The following is a 21,075-nucleotide window of genomic DNA, read 5'->3' on the forward strand; positions in this document are numbered from 1 at the left end:
CAGATCTTTGTGTTTAAAGTTGAGTGAAGCAGTGGATTTAGCAGCATCTGTGCTGGCTTTGTAGTGCACGTGGTTGCTGAGGAAAAGCTGACAGTTGTGTGTCTTCTGTGTGGGGTTGTTAGGATGCCCCTTGACTCAGGCTGGACGCAGGGTAGGGCTGGCTCTTCCAGCGCTTGTGGCTTACGCACCTGAGCGTGGGAGGTGTGGCACCTGCTCTACCAACTAGGAGGCCTTCACCAGAGAAACCTCCGGATTCATCATGGTCAAAAAACCGCAGACAGGCTCACTAGGAGTGAGTGTTCCTCTGAAGCCAAGGGGGATTTTCTGTTCTGGAATATATTCATTGAAGATCAGGAGCCTGTTATGGAAACATGTTTTTGTTTTGTCTCACTGAAGGAGAGAAAAGAAGTTGAACAGTTTCCCATACATAGTAAGCATTCAGTGAATGTCAGCTGTCTTTATTATCAGGTGCTCTCATATAAGTAAGCCCCCATTGCAGCTAAGATAGAGGAAAACTTTGGGTTACAATTTTATTCATTACTTTTGCAGATATTTATTAAGCATCTAGGTACTAGGCATGAGTTATACATTAATGGATACAGCAGTCAAGGCTTTTGTCTTCATAGAACTTAGCATAATAGGGGAAACAGACAAACAGGTAAACAAGCAAATAAATGTTACATTACAGATTATGTTATCAGATATAAAGGATAGAAGCAGGAAATATATTGAATGGTAGAGTGGACAGAGAAGGCCTTTCTGAGAAGGTGACGTTAGATTTTGACTTCACAGGTGAGAAGGACCTAGACATACAGTGATGTGGAACTGCAGGACTCGATGTTGCACCTGGTGTACAGGACAGGGAGGGTTAAGAGGGGGCTCTAATTTCTGGCTTGAGCTACTGGATGGCCTTTAATACCATTCACAGAGAAGAATGGGGTGGAGATTAGGAACAGAGGCCTCTTTGGAGATTGAAAGAGTAATTTGGTGTGTACTTAGTTTGATATGCTTGTGAAATACATACATAAATTTTTCAGTTGGATGTAGACGTCTAAACTTAAAGGAGAGGCTTGGGCTGTGGATGTACATTTAGGAATCCTCTACTTCCAGGTGCTGTTTAGTCACAGAAATGGATATGAATGCACAGAGAGAATGGAGTGCCCAGGACAGATCCTTGAAAAATGATTTACACGTTATTTATAAGAGGAAGAGTAGAGACAAAGAAATAATGAGAGAGATAAGAGCAAATCTGAAAATGCTAAGCAAAGCTGTGCTTGGGAGCTTGGCCTCTAATGCTGGCTTAGTCCTTTGTGATAGTCACTTGTGGGGACCATTATCTTCTGGAAGGACATGGGGGCACTTTCTTCTACTGACTGTAGATTTTAAACTCCTTGGTCCAGGGGATGTGTTTATTTTGATGACTACTGAATGATCAGTGCTTCGTGCATGATAAAATCCCAGGATAGCAGCAGTGTTATTTCACGAGTACAGCTATTTAAGTTTGCATGACTTTAAGAGGCTAAAGAATCTTCTTTTATGTATTTTTTTCCCCACTAAATCAGGTTTTCAAGCTAGAAATGCTCTTCTTCAGTCAAATCTTTCTCAAACTCAGCTAGCTACTATATGGTGAGTTTGCCCATTAATTATGATTTTTAACTAGACATTCTGTATGATTTTTAATTAGACATAAGAAAGAAGTCGTTTCTGTAAATGTTTGTGACTCAAAAATGTTCCACAAAAGCAACTGTGTGACAGTTAATACAAACCTGCAAGCAAATAAAATTGCTTTGTAAAATGTTACCCTTGAGAATTTGGCATTTAATTATTTTACAAGTAAAACTTGTTTGCTTTTATGTAATACCTTCTGTGGAGAATTAGAGAATATCTCATTTTCAGTGTAGAGCTTGAGGTGATTTGATAAGTGAATTAACCATGAACCAAGACAAGCTACCTTTTTGAAGGGAATATTTCCCTTTACATTTCAAAGTTTCTTCCTTCTCTTTGGTGATATGGAAATTAAGGGCAAAAATTAGCTCACTTTTCTGTATGTACTTTTCACTAAAATATATTAACCCAGCTGTTTTTCTGTCATTACTGTTTCTTTAAAAATAAAAAGATTGAACTCTTCTGAAAATACTTTGCTCTAAATAGGCTTTCTAAGTTGTGGAGTTTTACACTTTCTTTAGGACTCTGGCTGACATTGACGGTGATGGACAGCTGAAGGCTGAGGAGTTCATCCTTGCAATGCACCTCACTGACATGGCCAGAGCCGGGCAGCCGCTGCCGCTGGCTTTACCTCCTGAGCTCGTCCCTCCGTCTTTTAGGTGAGTGTCTCTGACGGTCAAGGGGTGTTGTTTCAATCATGCTGGGCAGACAAGATTTTCACTCTGGGATTTCCTGAGGTCTCTGCTCCACTTTTGTGGAAAATGAAGCATTTACATTGCCATTTGATTTTGGTATTTAGTGAGTTACACTGATAAGAGGGTAGATTTTAGAAGGACGTATGTGCTTTCACCACATTATAGATAAAGAAACTGATGCCTAAAGAGATTAAGAATAAATTTACCCAAGAATGGTAACTGGTCGAACCATGATCTGAATCCAGATCTGTCTGGCTTGATAATTCATGTACTTCTGTACAGTGTAACTATAGACCATACTGTTTTAAATATCTTTAATATTATATGCTAAATATTAAATTGCTGTAGTCATTGGTAGTCTATATAGTCTGGTCTAAAATTCTCAGATCTCATAACGCTAAATTTATTTGTTGTTTGCCTTTCTTAGAGGAGGAAAGCAAATTGATTCCATTAACGGAACTCTGCCTTCATATCAGAAAACGCAAGATGAGGAACCCCAGAAAAAATTACCAGGTAACATTGAATGTCCAAGTTGTATATTTTATAGTGAATGCTCTTAAATTTTACTGTGAAGTAGAAATGAATATTTAGAATTTTAACTTTTTTAATATATTAAATGCTATATGAGAAACTATTTGATGAATAGGATGGATTTTTACATCAATAAAATTAAGACAGTCAAATTGGAGAAGAAGAGACTGGTGTATATATTTGGCAAGAGTGTATGTATTAGATGTCCAATTTAAAGTGTTTCCCACTTTTGGAAGAAGCATTACAGCAAGCTTTATGATGAAATCTTGAGCTTTAAAAAAAGTTTAAATACTGGTTGAAAATGTATATGTGTATATATTTAAAAATACTAAAAAATTAGGGCATATAACAAATAGAGAGCCATACAATTTTGGTTATCCTTGAAGAAAATGCTGAGAAAAAAAATTGAAAAGTATTTTTATTGGCAGGAATAGTAAAATTATTTTTCTCTTAGACAGACTCAAACTTAGTGATTTGTTTTTCCTAGAATGAGTTTTTTCCCAAAATGAATATTCTTATAAGAAAATAAATATTGTATTATTTACATTTGAGTTAAGATTATCCTTAGAAGTATCCAAAGAGAAATTGCATTCACATGACCACAAGGCATGAGGATGTTGAAACCAGATTACAGGTAGGTGCTTCATGCTGAAGAGTGCTTACGCTGTACCTTATTCAGTTACGTTCGAGGACAAGCGGAAAGCCAACTATGAGCGGGGCAACATGGAACTGGAAAAGCGACGCCAGGCCATGATGGAGCAGCAGCAGAGGGAGGCAGAGCGCAAAGCCCAGAAAGAAAAGGAAGAATGGGAACGAAAACAGAGAGAGCTACAAGAGCAAGAATGGAAGAAACAACTTGAATTAGAAAAACGCTTGGAGAAGCAGCGGGAATTGGAGCGACAACGGGAAGAAGAAAGGAGAAAAGAAATAGAAAGACGAGAGGTTATTTTTTTTTAAGTTATTTTATTTCCAGGGAAATAATTTCCTTTAATAAGTGGCTACATTTCATTTGATAAAAAATGGTACTTTTTGTTGTTATTTTTCTCAGCCTCATTCATTCATTCTTACCCTGTATGAATCTGAATCTTTCTTCCCCTGTGAAGGCAAGAGGGTCCTTGCTTATGAAGGGTTTCCAGGGCTGACAGCTGGTAGAGAAAGCATATCTGCAGGTGTTATCTCAATCAGAGCAGGATTGGTCACAAAGCTGAGTTGAGCGAGGAGCCAGAAGAAGAAGTCAGTTGATCAGGTCATTAAATGAAACTAAGCTTAGGATCCAGAGTAAAAGATCAAGTAATTGGAGAGGCAGAAAAATTCCTCCTTGAGAGGAATTAAGAAGGTGAGCTTACACAGATCCTTGGGATAAATGGTGCTGTGTGGGGTCCCTGGGAGGCCTGGCTGCATTTTCCAGGACTGTGCATGTAAATTACAGTGCCACTGAAATAATTGTAAATAAAAGTTTCTTATTCCCTGATACCAGAAGAAAGGTACAGTTATTCATACTAATATCTATATGTATGGAGTTGTCCTTTTGTTTATTAAGGGAAAAGTAACTGCAGCAAGAAGATGATGCTTGAAGCAGTCAGAAAGTCTGGCGGATGAATTTGCTTTTGTGAAAGTCTTTAGGTCCATTGATAACAATAGGTTTGCCCAGTTACCCTTCGACCTCAAGTCCACTCAGTGCTAAATGCTGCCTCAGCTTTACTTTGTCCTCCCATCAGTTTTTGAATGGTGCAAAAAGTGTTAATTTAAAAATTAACTTTGATTCATTATTTTCAGGCCGCAAAACAGGAACTTGAAAGACAACGTCGTTTAGAATGGGAGAGAATTCGTAGACAGGAGCTTCTCAGTCGAAGGAATAGAGAACAGGAAGAAATTGTCAGGTTAAACTCTAAAAAGAAGAGCCTCCATCTTGAGTTGGAAGCACTGGTACGCTTATAGATTTAAGTGAAATTTATCTGAATGATGCAAGAGTTACTTGTTGAGAATTATTACTGTTTTTTAAATTTACCTCATGAATAATTAGTCATATTTTCATATGTGCTTTTTAACAGTCTAGACAGTATAGTTTACTAAAAAAGAATAGTGACTCAAAATGTTGAGAATTGTGGTTTTACTTTAGATGTGGATAGGCAGTGTACTCTTGGGTAAGACATTTCCCTTTTCTGTACCTCATTTGTGCATCTGTAAAGTAAAACTTTGTGCTGGTTCAGCGATTTTCATTTTTTCACACTGGAAAATGGTCTACAGAAGGATAAGCAAGAGGTGGGAGAGAGGAGCCAAGGTGGCAGGACAGTGTCTGCTCTCCCCACTTCTACCCACACTTCACAACAGAGAATCGCCACATTAATCTGTGGCACTTTTATTGGAGCTTTATCTAAACTTTGATTGGGAAAAAAGGATTCTACTGCTAAAAAGAAAAAAAATGCTCGGAAACTGCTGAGCTAAATGATCTCTTACAGTTTCTTTCAGTTCTCTAAGACTATGGTTGTTAACTAATACTAGCCATTATGCTTATCAGTTTTCACACATCAGATGTTGGGGCATCAAGCTGTTAAAAGACTTTGCTTAAAATGCAGGGTGAGAAGATATAAAGGGTCTGAGTAAGGTATGCTATTCAACTACAACTCTGAAGTTCCATAAACCTGACCTGATTGTATAGTAGGGTTTTGCAAAAAATACATATGTAGCTATGTATAGTAGAACCATATTTGCATCTTGTTTAATTGTAATCTGATGTTTTATTTGGCTGATGAATTACATTTTTAAAAAGTCATAGTATCTTTCATCAAAAAGATACTGTTTTTTGCCTTCAAATAGGTAGAAAAGCATACCACAATTATTAAGCATGCCATAGTACCACAGAACAGTCCTGAAAACTTTAACTTCTTTGTGTAGCTATTTGGATATCTGTCTGAACCATTGTGTTGACTTTATATTTTTTTCTTCAAAATACAATGGGAGGTGTCCTTAAGACTGTGTATCCCCCCAAGAACTGGAGTAACACACCAAACAGTCGCACGTAGCACAGATTAATTGCAGAGTCTGGAAAAGCCCAGAGCCTATTCTTATATTTGCTGAAGAAAATAACATGAACTCCAGGATGGGCACAGCATATTCCCTTCAGCATATATTTCTCAAATATGAAACAGACTTCTCAGTAAAAACCTCACTATAGGTGATTTTTAACCAGTGGCCTCTTTTTCCCTCACCCCACTGTGTTTGCTAAGCCTGCCATAACAAAATACCACAGACCAGGTGGCTAAAACAACAGAAGTTAATTTTATCACAGTCTGGAGGCTGAAAGTCCAAGATCAAGGAGTCAACGTGTCTGATTTCTTCTGAGGCTTCTCTTCTTGGCTTGCAGATGGCTGCCTCCTCACTGTGTCCTCACGTGGTCTTTTCTCTGCCTGTGTGTCTCTACTGTCTCTTTTCTGTCTAGATGTTCTTGTCTTACAAGGACACCAATCAGATTGGAATAGGGCCCCCACCTGACCTCATTTAATCTTAATCGCCTCTTTCAAGGTGAAGTCTTTAAAGGTCCTGTCTCCAAACATGGTCATATTCTGAGGTCACTGAGAATACAGTCAACATATGAATTTGGAGGGATGCAATTCAGCCCATGACACCTTTCCCTTCTTCTTAGCTTCCATTGAGAATCTCTGCTATTTTTTGTTCCTTTTTTTTTTTCCTTCTCAGAAGGGAAAAGAAATATTGTTGTAAGAGAAGAGTATCATGGCCAAAGAGGCCCTCTTGGACACTGGTTAATGAAGTGAAAGTTGCTCAGTCATGTCCGACTCTTTGCAACCCCATGGGCTGTAGCCTGCCAGGCTCCTCTGTCCATGGGATTCTCCAGGCAAGAATACTGGAGTGGGTTGCCATTCACTTCTCCAAGGGATCTTCCCAACCCAGGGATCAAATCCAGGTTTGATTCTTTATCCTCTGAGCCACCAGGGAAGTTCTGGACACTGTTTAGTTAGAGAAATTAGCTGGCAGTGTTGAAGGTAGAAATAGAAGTTCAGAGAAGGTAATCCTAAATGTCACATACTAACACCCTCTCCTCCTCATTATTTTTTGATATTTTTTAATATTAAAAATTAGTGTCTGAATGCTGTGTTCAGAAAACAAAATTCATTGTGTTGTGTTTCTGTGCTTTCTCATTTAATATGTAAGTCTCTTAGAATGATACATTTCCTGCTAATAACTCTCTTGAGTTAACTTGGTATTAGACATTTATCTTAGGGGCTTCCCTGGTGACTCAGAAGGTTAAGAATCTGCCTGCAGTGCAGGAGACCTGGGTTCAATCTCTGGGTTGGGAAGATCCCCCAGAGAAGGGAATGGCAACACTTCAGTATTCTTGCCTGGAGAACTCCATGAACAGAAAAGTTTCCTGCTAATCACTCTCTTGAGTTAACTTGGTTTTAGACATTTATCGTAGAGTGAATATAAATGACAAAATGACACTTACAATTTAAATAAAATATTATTCTCTTGATGGGAGCATTTCTTAGTAGCATTTTATGTAACTGTGTATTTATATGGTCTTCCCGTAGAATGGAAAACATCAGCAGATCTCAGGCAGACTTCAAGACGTCCGACTCCGAAAGCAAACTCAGAAGACTGAGCTGGAAGTTCTGGATAAGCAGTGTGACCTGGAAATCATGGAAATCAAGCAGCTTCAACAGGAGCTTCAGGTGAGTGCTTGGCTGCTGAATTGTCTTTTACTGTGAGCAGTTACTAATAAATAACTCTTCCTAATCTAGCAGTTTTTTGCTTTTGGGGTCCTGAACCCCTTGGAGCCTCTAGTGATCTCCTTTGTAAAAGGATAGTAGACATAACCTTGTGGAATATCAGGAGTCTCATGGACTCCCTAAAACTCTGCCTGACACCTGGCTAAATTCTGCTTAATATTTATACATTACCTGGGCATTTGCCACTTTGTATTTTAAATCTTTAATAAATACATACATAAATATATATTAAACTAAGGGGGGCAGGAGGAGAAGGGGACGACAGAGGATGAGATGGCTGAATGGCATCACCGACTTGATGGGCCTGAGTTTGAGTGAACTCTGGGAGTTGGTGATGGACAGGGAGGCCTGGCGTGCTGCGATTCATGGGGTCGCAAAGAGTCAGACACGACTGAACTGAAGGTTATTGTGACTACTTTTAGGAAATTTTACCTAATGTTCTTTCAGAATTGTGGTAAGAATATTTTTACTAAATATGCCCTCAGGGACCTGGTAATTCTGCTCTTTATTTGTGCAGAAAAGAGACCCTGGAAGCATTTTGCATCTCGAGTCCTCTTAACCAAATGTGTTTTTTCGTAAGGACTAACAGTAATTAACATAATGTTTTTACTTTCTCACAGCAGATGTAGACAAGAGGCCAAATAACATTTCCTGTCTGATTTACACCCACTTTCTCAGTTATCCCTGAGTTTTTGGCTCCTCTTTGATCTTCATCCTGGTGTATTATGGCCTGCTTCCACATACCATTCAGTGCAGATACCAAAGGCACCTCTTAGGCTGTGCCTGTTCTCATCCTTTAGTACATGGGAAATTGTCAGGCTTCTTGACATACCCTGCTAGCAAAGCTTTCTTCACCACCTTTTATTTTCAGCCAGTCTTTTGTAAATGGATTTATGTGTAAATATTTGTATTTTAAATCATGTGTAATCCCATTCTAGTTTATCTATAAGTTATAAGCAATTTATATATTATTCTACATATTAATCCTATACTAAGTTGTTTTTTTTTAATCATATACTAAGTTTTAAGAGTGATGAAATCATGTTTTTGCATTTTCAAAAAATTCTTAGACAACATTATAGAGTTTTAATCAGGTACTACTTTTTCTTTTTGTAAGGAGTATCAAAATAAACTTATCTATTTGGTGCCAGAGAAGCAGTTATTAAATGAAAGAATTAAAAACATGCAGCTCAGTAATACACCTGGTAAGTCTCTAAGGTTTGTTTTGCCTCTTTTATTCTTTATTCTTTTCTGATTGTGTCAGGCATACTCTGCTACTTTTAAATAATAGCATCATTCTATTATAAATAACATTTTTTTTTTTACTATAGTTAAACTTTTTTAAATAATGTGAAAATTATCACATGTTGGGTCATTTTTAGCAATAAAAAGTAAATGCAAATAAAGTAACAATTGTGGTCTGACTTCCTGTCTTCACACCATTTTTATTTATATACTTTAAATATTAATCAAATAAAATGTTAGATTACAGTTAAACAAGACCTCAGTTTGACTTGAACACAATGCTATCTGTGCATTTTGGCAAGATTCTTCACTAATTGTAGAAAGAATTGTTTATGAGGACACTTTTCTATGAAGCCAAACCTGTTGGACTCTAGGGTAATAGTGTACAGCAATGATAGGCCTAAGCAACTGGCATGCCCTTCCTGGGACTTTAAATCATCTAACTTTGTGATTCATGTGAAGAATTTTACCAACTTGGCCCTCTGACAATTGTGGAACAAGATATTCCAGTGTAATTTATAAGAATATAACATTTCTCTTGATTCAAGTCTCAACCAGAAAACTGAAAAAAAAAATTTCTATGTTGGATAGCATGCCAATAATAGCGTAGCAGAAGAAAGATTTATTTAAAGAAAAGTAACTGCAAATGTGTTAAAACTAGCTAAAGTATCCTAAATGTCTCCCACTGAGTGCCAGTTTTTCACTTTACAGCTCTTTATTACACTTCTGGTTGTTGAGGAGGTCCAATAAGTAGAGTTATCCATTTTTGCCCAAGTTCTGAACAAATTAAGAAATAAGGCAAAAGAGTAAGGCATGAGAGACCAAAACACCACTTCATTATTAATAAAGCTGATGTTAGATAGCATGATTTATCTGTGAGCAGTACAGCTGCCCAGTTCTGTAAGACATTGGGTGCGTGAACAGAATAGAATGCAGATTCCTGTGGGCAGTTCAACCTCAAGAAAGCAAGGGATAGGAAAGATATAGGGCCACATATGCCCAGGTCCTTATCTTGATCTCACCAATTATGTAAGAGTTAGAAGCTGGGACTGCTGTTTTCATCAAAGTCCTCTTACATGGAAGAAGCACCAGGTATGGAAAAATCAATCTTGTGACCTACTCTTATCATGTCCCCCACCTTCCACTGATGACTCTTCTCAGACCGTCTTCCTGGAACAGGGTGCTTTTTTCTTGGTTATTTAAAGTGTATTAGCTTGTGCTCGCTTCGGCAGCACATATACTAAAGTGTATTAGCTCCCACCTCACCCTTCACAGGCATTCCAGAGGCAACATAAGACAGCTCTCCTGATTGATGCAAGGTACAAAGTATTTTCATCCTCACTGTCAGTATCTGAATTGTGATTAAGATGCAGACTGTGTCTTGTTAGGGGCCTGGTAGAGCTATGCTTCTGGTAGAGCATAGATAACCATGCTATCTAACATCAGCTTTATTAATAATGAAGCGATATTTTGGTCTCTCATGTCTTACTCCTTTGCCTTATTTCTTAATTTGTTCAGGTTAGCTGACTTCCCTGGTGGCTGAGGTTAAAGCATCTGCCTGCAATGCAAGGGACCTGGGTTCAATCCTTGGGTTGGGGAGATCCCCTGGAGAAGGAAATGGCAACCCACTCCAGTATTCTTGCCTGGAGAATCCCATGGACGGAGGAGCCTGGTGGGCTACAGTCCACGGGGTTGCAAAGAGTCGGACATGACTGAGTGATTTCACTTCACTTTAGCTTTTATAAATTTATTCATCTTTGTTCTAGTCCAGTCCAGAATAGGAAGCTCTTATTTGGAGTTTGCAAAGTACCCAGTATCCCTTAGATTCCTCTCTTCATAACAGTAACCATTTAAAATTGTCAGCCACGCACCAAGCACTATGCTAGACAGTTTTCATGCATTATTTCCTTTCATCTTGACAACAACCTTCTGAAGTAGTTGTTGTTATTCCCATTGTTCAATTTGGAAAAATTGAGATTCAGAGAGAATAAGAAGTTACCCAAGATTGTCTCAGCTTCCCAAGTGGCGCTCGTGGTAAAAAACCTGCCTGCCAGTGCAGGAGATGGAAGAGACCTGGGTTCGATTCCTAGGTCAGGAAGATCCCCTGGAGGAGGGCATGACAACCCATTCCACTATTCTTGCCTGGAGAATTCCATGGACAGAGGAGCCTGGCAGACTACAGTCCATAGGGTTTCAAAGAGTCTAACATGACTGAGCGACTTAGCACACACACAAGATCATTTATTAGTAGGTTCAAATTCTTGTGTGTCTGACTCTAAAGCTCACTGCACTACAGTGTTGCCTCCTTCAGTTATCCAACACAGTGCTTATAGATAGGATATGATCACATTCAGTATAAAGGCATCCATTATTCCTGTTGCTCAGTTTGAATACTAAGAATGAATATTTGACTTTTATTTTTCTCAGTGCTTGTCTTCCACTAGAATAGGACCCATGCTTATCTTTCACTTTTACCTACTGTTGAACAAAGAACAGGGCCTTGCATATAATAGATGTGTAATGTAATGATTAAATATTTATTGAAATACTGGAAAGCTCTTAGAATTATGAAAGAATTTAGCAAGGTGCCTGGATATAAAATCAGCATATAAAAATTAGTAACTTTACTATATATCAAAAGTATTTATTCAGAAAATACGGGGGAAGGTCTCACTCACATTAGCATTCTCATTGTTAAATGAATAAAGAAAAGCACAGCCATACAATTTTACTGATTGACATAAAAGTTTCCTGGACAAGTAGCTACATATTATATTCTACTCCTGAATGAATGAACTAGCTCAACATTTTAAAGATATTGTTTAGTTCTCTACTAATTCATCTATATATTCAGTTTAATTCAGGTTTCTTTAAATGAAACTTGGCACAATAATTCACAAATTCACCTCGAAGAGAAAATATGTAAGATGAGGCAAGACATGAAAAAGTGGGAGGACTAGACTAGCCCTATCAAATATCAAAACATAAGTTATGAAAGGTATAATACCTAAAATAATGTATGTTTGATCAAAACTAGACAAAACACTGGAACTAAATAGAAGATCTAGAAACACAGTATGTGTGTACAGCTTTTGTCTCTCTAGTTATACCAGTTTGACCAGACAATAACCATTAATTACTGGTAAGGACAAGAACTTCTGCAAAATGTAAATTGTGTAATGTTTGTATTTCAGATTTAGGGATCAGTTTACTTCATAAAAAATCATTAGAAAAGGAAGAATTATGCCAAAGACTTAAAGAACAATTAGATGCTCTTGAAAAAGAAACTGCATCCAAGCTTTCAGAAATGGATTCATTTAACAATGAACTGAAGGTATTTATCTTCTATTATTATTCATTTTTAATTTGCTGCTTCTTTACCTTCCTTATTTTGATTTAATTAAGTGAATAACTGAAACTGTTATTTTTATATGTTCATTATTTACATAATTTATTTTATTATTGGAGCTACACCAGAATTGCAAGATTGTTTTTAATGTTCTCCATATATATTATAAACATTGAGTTGTGTAAACATACAATTTACTATAGTTTCCAGTTTTTGATGACTGTTTTATTGGCATCTATACATTTAAAAAAAATTACCTTTGTCAATATTAGATTAGATTTGTCAGTATGGATCTCAGCCAGAATGATCTTAAGCAAATTTGAAAATGGGAAATATGGAAAATTTTAAATAGTCCAGGTGGTAGAGGCTCTTTTAACACACTAAATTCTTTTTTTACAATTTAATTAACCTTTGCGAAATAATGCAATAACCAGTGCAATCCAAAGCATAATTTGGCACTAAAAATTTTGCATGAAAAGTAGATTCGTGACTCATTATTTGCTACAGTGGAAGAGCAGATGTCCAAAACGTATACCATATGCTTCTCATTCTGTGCAGAATTAGTTGTATGCTGAAGCCATACCTATGAACAAAAATATTAAAAACTAAAAATCAGACTAATAGCTCATGATTGAAATTTTGGACTAGTCTCAGTTACTCCTTTGCTAACAAAGCATGAAGTTTTCAGAGCATAAAATATTACAAGGTTTTTCAGGCATATCTGTCTCTTCATTTGACTTTCATCTTGCTAACTTATTTAGAATAATGTTACACCAACCATAAAGTAAACAGTATGATCAAGAAAAGAAACCATGGTGGCTTCAGTGAAGGAGGGAAAATTTGAGGTGAATAATATTAATGACACATTCTACAACAGCATATATTCTGTAGAAAAAAAAATTTTAAGAAAACCAAATAATTTGTCATTGATGGACAGACCAACCAACCAGGTTATCTTCCCTACATTATTTTTCTTAAATCTGTACATAGTTTAATTGGCTTTTTATCTGCCTTATCTTACAGTGTGGGAATATGGATGACTCTGTTCTTCAGTGCCTTTTGTCTCTGCTAAGCTGTCTCAACAACCTCTTCCTCTTACTTAAGGTTATTTTCTAATATCTAGCTCTTTTTCTTTGAGTTACTTTACTGTTTCTTTTTTTTAAACACTAGACTATTCTTTGCATTTATCTGAGTATCTTTGTTTGAAATAACCTATACAATATAAACATTTTTCTTTCTGCTTGCTTAAATATCCTTCTGCTGTTTCACTGCCTGTTTGAGTCTAATGCCAGGAATCAGTAAGGTTGCCCAGAGTTCTCATGAGGAGCCCATGACACTTAGAAATATTACCTGGTTCCCTGTGAGTTAGACTAAATGATGGGATGATTACTGATTCAATTAAAAGGGAAACTAAGGGAATGTGAGACTAAATTATTTACCCATATCACTGAAAATTACTGCTTAAAGTAAAACTTAAATACTTTCTGAAATCTAGTGCAAGGTTATATCATGTATATATATCAGGCTGCTTCCCAGTACTATGATAAGAACCAGTAATGTAGGTACAGCTTTGGTTTTGTCTAGTTATCAGGTCTCATATTTAGATACACTTGCACCACAGAAAAAAATGTTTAATTCATATTTATAAATAAGCAGTTAATTTTTTCATGTGTAAATAGCACAAAGAATATTTAAAATACCCAATGAATTCCTGTTTAAATTTAGTTTAAAGAGAGTTGCTTTATATTTACCACTAGCTGAGCCTAGTAGATTTTTAAATACATTCTACTCAATATTAAAGTAGATGGCAATAGGGCACTTAAATGTACATACACAGTGAAGGCAGGAAGTAGAACTCAATTGTTACCTAAAGAGAGGTAGATGGAAAGATTGTATCAGCCTTTCCATTATGGTTATAGCATTAATTGCCAGATTATCTGACCTTAGAATATGTGCTTCAGATCACGCAGAAGTTTAAACCTGTTTCTTCATGTACACAGTGAAGTTTGACAGTGGTTTGTGGACTACGGTCACACACACAAGTCTGATTCTTTGAGTTAGCATTTGATTCTCCACAGGCCAGCAGATTATTCTTGTTTCTTGTTTTACTTTCTTCCTTCTGCTTCCTGCCTTCCAACCTTTCACTGCTTGTTGATGCTTTCATCAGAGGCAATTTAGGACTCTAAAAGGGGATGAAACCTATGCTATCAGAGTGGTCAGGAGAGTGACTGTCTTTACAGAAAGCAAGAAAAGAGGCTTTCTGTAGCCATTAGAAATTATACAGAGCAGTCAGTTAGCTTAGTACTGGAAAGTATCCATTGAATTGCCAATGAAGAGACCTTTGAAGACCTTTTTGAGAGTGTCATCTCAGTTGAGTGACCACCAGAAGCTGGATTGCTGCAGATTAGGAGTGAATGGGAGCTGAGGAGGGGTGGAGTGAGTGGAAAAGGCTTTAGAAGAGTGAAAAGAGAGCATGGAGAGAAAAAAAAAGCATTGGTTAAAAAGACAGCATTGGGGTTTTTTGGTTTAAGAAAGACAACAAAGGATACAAAGTTTTAGTTATGCAAGATGGAAAAATTGTGAAATCCAATGCACAGCATAGTGACTACAAACTATAGTTAGCGAATTTGAACTGTACAATACAGTATTATTAAGAGGATAGATCTTAAACATTCTCAGGAAAGAAAGAAAGAAGGAGAGAAGACAGGGAGGGAGGAAATGAGGAGAGGGAGTGGTAACTATATGAAGAAATGAATATGTTAATTAGCTTGATTAGGGTGATTATTTCACAGTGTATATGTGTATTAAAACAAGTTGTATACCTTAAATGTATAGTTTTTATTTACCAATTATACTTTATAATAAAGTTGAAAAGTAAAAGGATAATTGGGGCCACCCTTGAAAGTGGTATCACCTTTTTGTGCAGCATATGGATACATGAGGAATGAATAGTTTTTGTTAGGACAGAAGCATGAAATGGAGAAAATTGAGCTTTTTGGGTAACTAACTATATCCATCAGAGGGTAAAGAATCTGCCTGCAATTTGGGAGACCTGGGTTCGATACCTGGGTTGGGAAGATCCCCTGGAGAAGGTAAAGGCTACCAACTCCCAGTATTCTGGCCTGGAGAATTCCATGGGTTGTATAGTCCATGGGATCACAAAGAGTAGGACACGGCTAAGTGACTTTCACTTTCACAACCATATCCATCAGAGAGTCTTAATTGCCAACTCAAGCCAAATATTTTATTGCTGAATTCCAAACACCTAAAACAGTGCATGGAACATCATGGATGGCAGTACATACTTGCTGAATGGATGAATGGTTTTGAATGTTCTCAGTCAGAAGATAGGCAGCCTTTAGAGTGTTATTGGTATAGAGTTTATAAGAAAAAAGTAGAATGAAATTAGTCAAAACCAGTAGGAAACATATATCCCAGATTTTAAGAACACTTCTTGTTTCATATAATTTATTCTTTTAAGTAAAGGCTACTTTTTGAATTCAAAAAAGGAAAGAAAAGACTTGAAGGAGATAGTATAGAGAGAGGAAGGAAGGGAGGAGAAAAGTGAGAGATTGAGACTATTAAAGTGGTGATAATTGATGGAATAAAGTTCCAGGGAAGCAGATTAAGATATAATCTTGTTCTTCAAGATAAAAAGAATACTTCCAATATAGCATATGGGGATAAGATAGGCATGAAGTCAGTTAAATTTGTTGGTGGAGAGTAGGAAGTTGACAACTTCAAAATTTAAAATCAGAAGCAAGTTGGATCGTTGCAAGAAATCATGAATAGTTAAGGACATGGAATAACTTAGACTAGAAAGAGATGGATCAGATGCAGGAAGGTTTAATGCTTTTGAGATGGAAAGATGAGGGAGATCCAGTCTGGCTTAATGTAGCAAGATTATTGGCTGGTAGTGAGGAGAATGAATGGAAGATTGGGAAATTTCAGGAGAGAAAAGTAGCCATGAAATAACACATCTCAGTGTGGCTAGAGAGTGCAAGTTTAATAGAGGAAAGCAGTCCACATCCTGAGGAATGTTGAATGCCTGTTCACAGTTGGAGTTCATGAATTTAAAAAAGAAACAGCATGACTAATTGTCTTTTTTCTCTCCACCAAAGTTCAGCTGCTTATATGTAAGCATAGAAAAGGGTAATGACTTAGATTCATAGATTTAAACAGGTTTGAGGTTTTAATAGGTAGGGGCAGAGAGGGATGAACAAGGGAGCTACAGATCTTAACACAGTAATTATGATAAAAATGAACTCTGACATATGTTCTGAACATGAAGGGATATGAAAAGAGGAATGGTTGTTGATGGAAAAAGAGAGGATGATGGGGTCAGCAGAGCAGAGGTCCCAGAGAGGTTGAAAAACTGTTGAAATGGATGCATCAGATATAAGAAAAGCTTGAAGGATAAGAACTTAGGAAAATGGGATACTGATCAATGGTAGTTTTCTTTGAGATGATGACAAGATTCAGGGTATAATAATGCAAGTGATAGATCAAATGGAGCAAAAAAAAAAAAAAAAGAGGTCATCATTGAGGAGATCAGCCTGAATTTAGGTTTTGATGGGGTTATCTATGTGGATGTCAAAGATTGGGAGAATAATGAAAATAAATGAGTGAGGAACAGTGACCAGGTGATTGATAGATGACAGTAAAGAGGAAAGGGAGGGTGTAACTGCTGGATGGTATTCTGAGCCTCAGAAGCACGGAATTTGTATGAGTGAGGACAAATAGTCATCTGGGAAAGGCAATGAAGAGCAATGAGAATATTCAGGCCAGAAACCCAGTCAGTCATATTACTGTTACCTCAGGCCAGAAACCAGGTAAACCATCCTCAACCAGGCAGTCATATTTACTATTACCAGGATGGCACAACTGACATTACGTGTCTCCTGATAGGATGCACTGAGAAGGGCACATCACTTCTGTGCATGTTTTTGCCAAAAATATTTCATCTGTGTAAGTGTAAGGAAATAATTAGGCAAACCCAAATTGTGGTTTGGTCTATAAAATACTAACCCACACACTAGAAATGTGAATCTCATGAAAAAATGGAGGAGATCTCACAACAATGAAACAAAGTGTATGGTCCTTGATTGGATAGTGAATCTTGAAAAAAAAACTTATTAAGGACAGTGTTTACACTATTGGGGACATTTTTGGAATATGAGTTTTGTATTAAGTAATATTACTATGTCACTATTAACATTCTTTAGTTTGGTACTGACATTGACACTAGTTATGTGGAATAATGATGCAGTTCTAGGGGGTGAAAGAATCAGTGTCTGCAACTTAGTCAAATTTTTTGTAAATCTGAAAATTTTCAAAATAAAGAGAAAAATTTAGAGTTGCAAAATGTTGTCAAATGTTTATGAAAATGAAATAGTAGTTTAAGTCTATTTTTAAGTTATAGCCAAACATTGGGAAATGAAGAGGAGATGCGGGATAGTGTAAATGAGCAGATTCCTCATATTTCATATCAGGAGTCAACAATTATTTTCTAATTCATAAATCAAGCTGTATTTAGATAAAATTATTACAGGCTTTCTCTGTGACTGGCACTGTCCTAAATGTTTTACTTATATTATGTAATCCTTAACATTACCCCTGTGATGTACCTTCTATTATTGGTTCACATTTCACATAGAAGTATATTAAGCTGCCCAGAGTCACACAGAGAGCAAAAAGAAATTCAACCCAGAGAGTCAGAATTTGACCTTAAATGGTTATATTAGGGAAAAAATGAAAATTTATTAGCTAAGTGTTCAACTTAAGAAGCTAAAAAAAGACTAGCATAATAAAGGAGGAAAAAAGTAGAAGGAAATAGTGAAATAGAACACAGATATTTAATAGAAAGAGTTAAGAAAACCCCATTTTTACTTTTATAGATTAAAAAGTTAATTAACCTTTTGGCAAGAGATTTTAAAAGGAAGTAAAAATAAAGTTAGTAAAAAGGAAAAATAACTAAATACATTGCAAAGAATAAGAGGGAATATTATGACAAATTTAGCATATAAATATAAAAATGTAGGTGAAATGAACAAATTATAATTTGTTAACACTGATTCAAGAAAAAAATAGGTAGCTCTGTTGTCATGAAATATTTTAATTCTGTAGTATAAAATCTCCTCTAAAAGAGAGTCCAGACCTGGAATTTTACCGAAGGAATAAATAACTCCAATTTTATACATCTGTTTCAAAATATAGAAGAGGGAGTATTCCCAACTTGTCACATGAAACTATCATAAACCTCATAATTTGATAAGAATAGTGTGAGAAAGGATCATTATAGATCAGTTTAGCATAGAAGCAAAAATTCTAAATAATATTGAAAAGTTGAATATGGAAATTTATAAGACAGATACTTAGCTATGACCAAGTGGGATTTATCTTACCCAGGCAAAGGTGATTTGATATGTAGAAATGTTTTACTGTAATTTGCCATATAAACAGATTAAAGGAGAAAAACAATATGCTTATTTTTCTAAAGGCAGAAAAGGTATTTGATAAAATTTAGCACTTATGATTAAAAAATGAAAGTTATTAGCATACTAGGAACAGAAGAAAACTTCCTTAACTTGAAAAGAATGATCTATTGTTCTGTTAAGATGGAGAACAGCTCTGTTCGTAAGTGCAGATTCTTTACTTGCTTTCAGTTAATTGATAGATTATTTTTAAAATCAAAGTATAGTTAATTTACAGTGTTGTGTTAATTTCTGCTGTCCTGCAAAGTGATAGTTAACTATTAGATTTAACCAGGACTTCCTAGAAGCATGACTTAACTCAGAGGAGTGAATCTAATGATGCTTTCTAGGATCATTGTAACTCAGGTAGAGGAAATGTTTTTGGCAAGCCCCAAGGTACTCTTCACGTCTTACTAATATGCATAAACTATGGTTTATGTATGGTTAAGAGTGCCTGCAATGCAGGAGACCCAGGTTCTATCCCTGGATCTGGAAGATCCCCTGGAGGAGGGCCTGGCAACCCACTCCAGCATTCTTGCCTGGAGGATTCCATGGACAGAGGAGCCTGCAGGCTACAGTCCATGGGGTCACAGAGTGGCACACGACTGAGGGACTTACCTCACCTTACCTGTGGTTTACGTATTTTATTCACCCAGTAAATACTAACTAAATGACTATAGTCTACCAGGCTCTCTCTTGGCTGGGATTATCTTGATGAGAGACAGTCATAGAGTTGGAAGATGCTGCCTGTGATAGGAGAATGCACATAATGCCTTGCAGAGACACAGGAGGAATGGCTAATGAAGGAAGACTTGGAACAGTATTTTTTTTTTAACCTTTATTTATTTATTTGTCTGGTTCCCTGATCAGGGATTGAACCCAGGCCCCTGCATTGGGAGCATAAGTCTTAGCCACTGGATCACCAGAGTAGTCCCTGGAACAGTATTTTAAAGGACAAGTTAGAGGGCTAACCTTGCAACCATACTAAGATCAGACATTAATTTGGCTCCTCTCCATTTTGCTTTTAAACTTAAAATTCTCCTTTTTATGACTTCAGCCAGTAATATAGCTAATATTTATTAAGGACGCAGTTAGTGCCCTGCACTATTGTAAGCACTTTATGTGTGTTAACCCATTCAGTTCTCATAGCAATGCTGTGGGGCATGTACTGTAATTAACCTCATTTTACAGATGAGGAGACTGTGAGGCTTCCTAAGGTTACTCAGCTAGTCACTGACAGAACCTGATTCAGATCTTAGGGGGCCTTACTCCAGACCCATGCTTCTGAAGTCCTTTCACTAAACCAGGCTACTTCTCCATAGAATATAACCGCAGTAGTCTTCTGCTTTTCAAGAGTCTAGAGAAAGGTACAACAGAGAGAACTGAGATCTGTAAGAGAGAAAACTTAGATCTGAGTTATGTGAAAACTTTGCTATGAATGGTGGTATTTGTATTATTGTTGCCTTGAGTCTTGATCTTAGACATTTTGGACATAGTCTCTGGATACCACATTTACTCAGTCTAGTTAAAAGGGTTCACTTATAAAATATTTTTATTTCTGAAAAGAAATAGAGCTTAGGCTGTTTTCCTTTGTTTGCTCGTGACTTGGAGTTTTTGTTTTTGTATATAAATAGATGCCCCAAGACATCTTTTACCAAAAAATTCTATCCAAATGTGGTCTAAGCTCCCACCTTTGCTGTGAAGCTTCCTTTGTTTACTTTAGGTTTTTGTGGGAGTTTCTTTGTTTTTGGAGTTTTTTCCTCTTCCTTATCCCAGCCTTTTTCTACTATCTTGTTCAGGATTCTGTAGATTCCAAGTAAAAGAAATTCAGTTCAAAATAATTAAGCTAAAGAGTGGTAATTGGAAGAATACTAGGACCACTAACTGAATCAGTACAAGGGGCAGTTCCTAGACATGGGAGTGAAGTCAGAGATTTGGTTCCCCAGCACTCCTTCTTGCTCCACCTCTAATCTTTAATTAATCTTTGCTTCTCTCTTTCCTGTGTTGAGTTCATTTCTACCCTTAATGGTCTCACTGGGAAATGGGGCTGTCCCAGGTTTACCTTACCCTCACTTTAATGAGTTTAGTGAGGGAAAGGCTTCTCTCTCCCCTCCTCAGTATATCTGAATCCTGGGAAGGGATTGTGGCCCAGCTTGGATCATGTGCATGTCCTTTGCACCAGTCATTCTTGCCAGGGGAATGAGGTGCTGTGATTGTTTAGATCACGTGACCACACTGGGTGGAAGTGGGAGGAGCACTGAGTGTGACAGATTCTTCAAAACCACATAGAAGGGTGGTTTTCAGGGAGCAAAGCAACTTCCCCAAAGGAGGACTAGTATGTTAGCAGAGAAGGGGAGGGAATGCAGAGT

At 36.9% G+C, this 21,075-nt stretch overlaps 1 protein-coding gene across 7 annotated transcripts in view; it reads left to right on the top strand.

The window, feature by feature from the left end:
• ITSN2 (intersectin 2) overlaps positions 1–21,075 on the top strand; it is a 120,123-nt gene that overhangs the window by 44,520 nt on the left and 54,528 nt on the right. For 6 of the 7 annotated variants that reach the window (XM_020870444.2, XM_020870446.2, XM_070450997.1 and 3 more), the window contains 9 exons: positions 1,563–1,626; positions 2,187–2,324; positions 2,788–2,873; positions 3,571–3,833; positions 4,668–4,817; positions 7,442–7,582; positions 8,757–8,844; positions 12,079–12,218; positions 13,257–13,337. In XM_020870444.2, the coding sequence (XP_020726103.1) occupies positions 1,563–1,626; positions 2,187–2,324; positions 2,788–2,873; positions 3,571–3,833; positions 4,668–4,817; positions 7,442–7,582; positions 8,757–8,844; positions 12,079–12,218; positions 13,257–13,337 (1,151 nt within the window). The remainder of the gene's footprint in view (positions 1–1,562; positions 1,627–2,186; positions 2,325–2,787; positions 2,874–3,570; positions 3,834–4,667; positions 4,818–7,441; positions 7,583–8,756; positions 8,845–12,078; positions 12,219–13,256; positions 13,338–21,075) is intronic. The other variant, XM_070450995.1, reaches the window with a different exon arrangement.

This window comes from Odocoileus virginianus, chromosome 2 (genome assembly GCF_023699985.2).
Source record: "Odocoileus virginianus isolate 20LAN1187 ecotype Illinois chromosome 2, Ovbor_1.2, whole genome shotgun sequence".
Classification (NCBI taxonomy): Eukaryota; Metazoa; Chordata; class Mammalia; order Artiodactyla; family Cervidae; genus Odocoileus; species Odocoileus virginianus.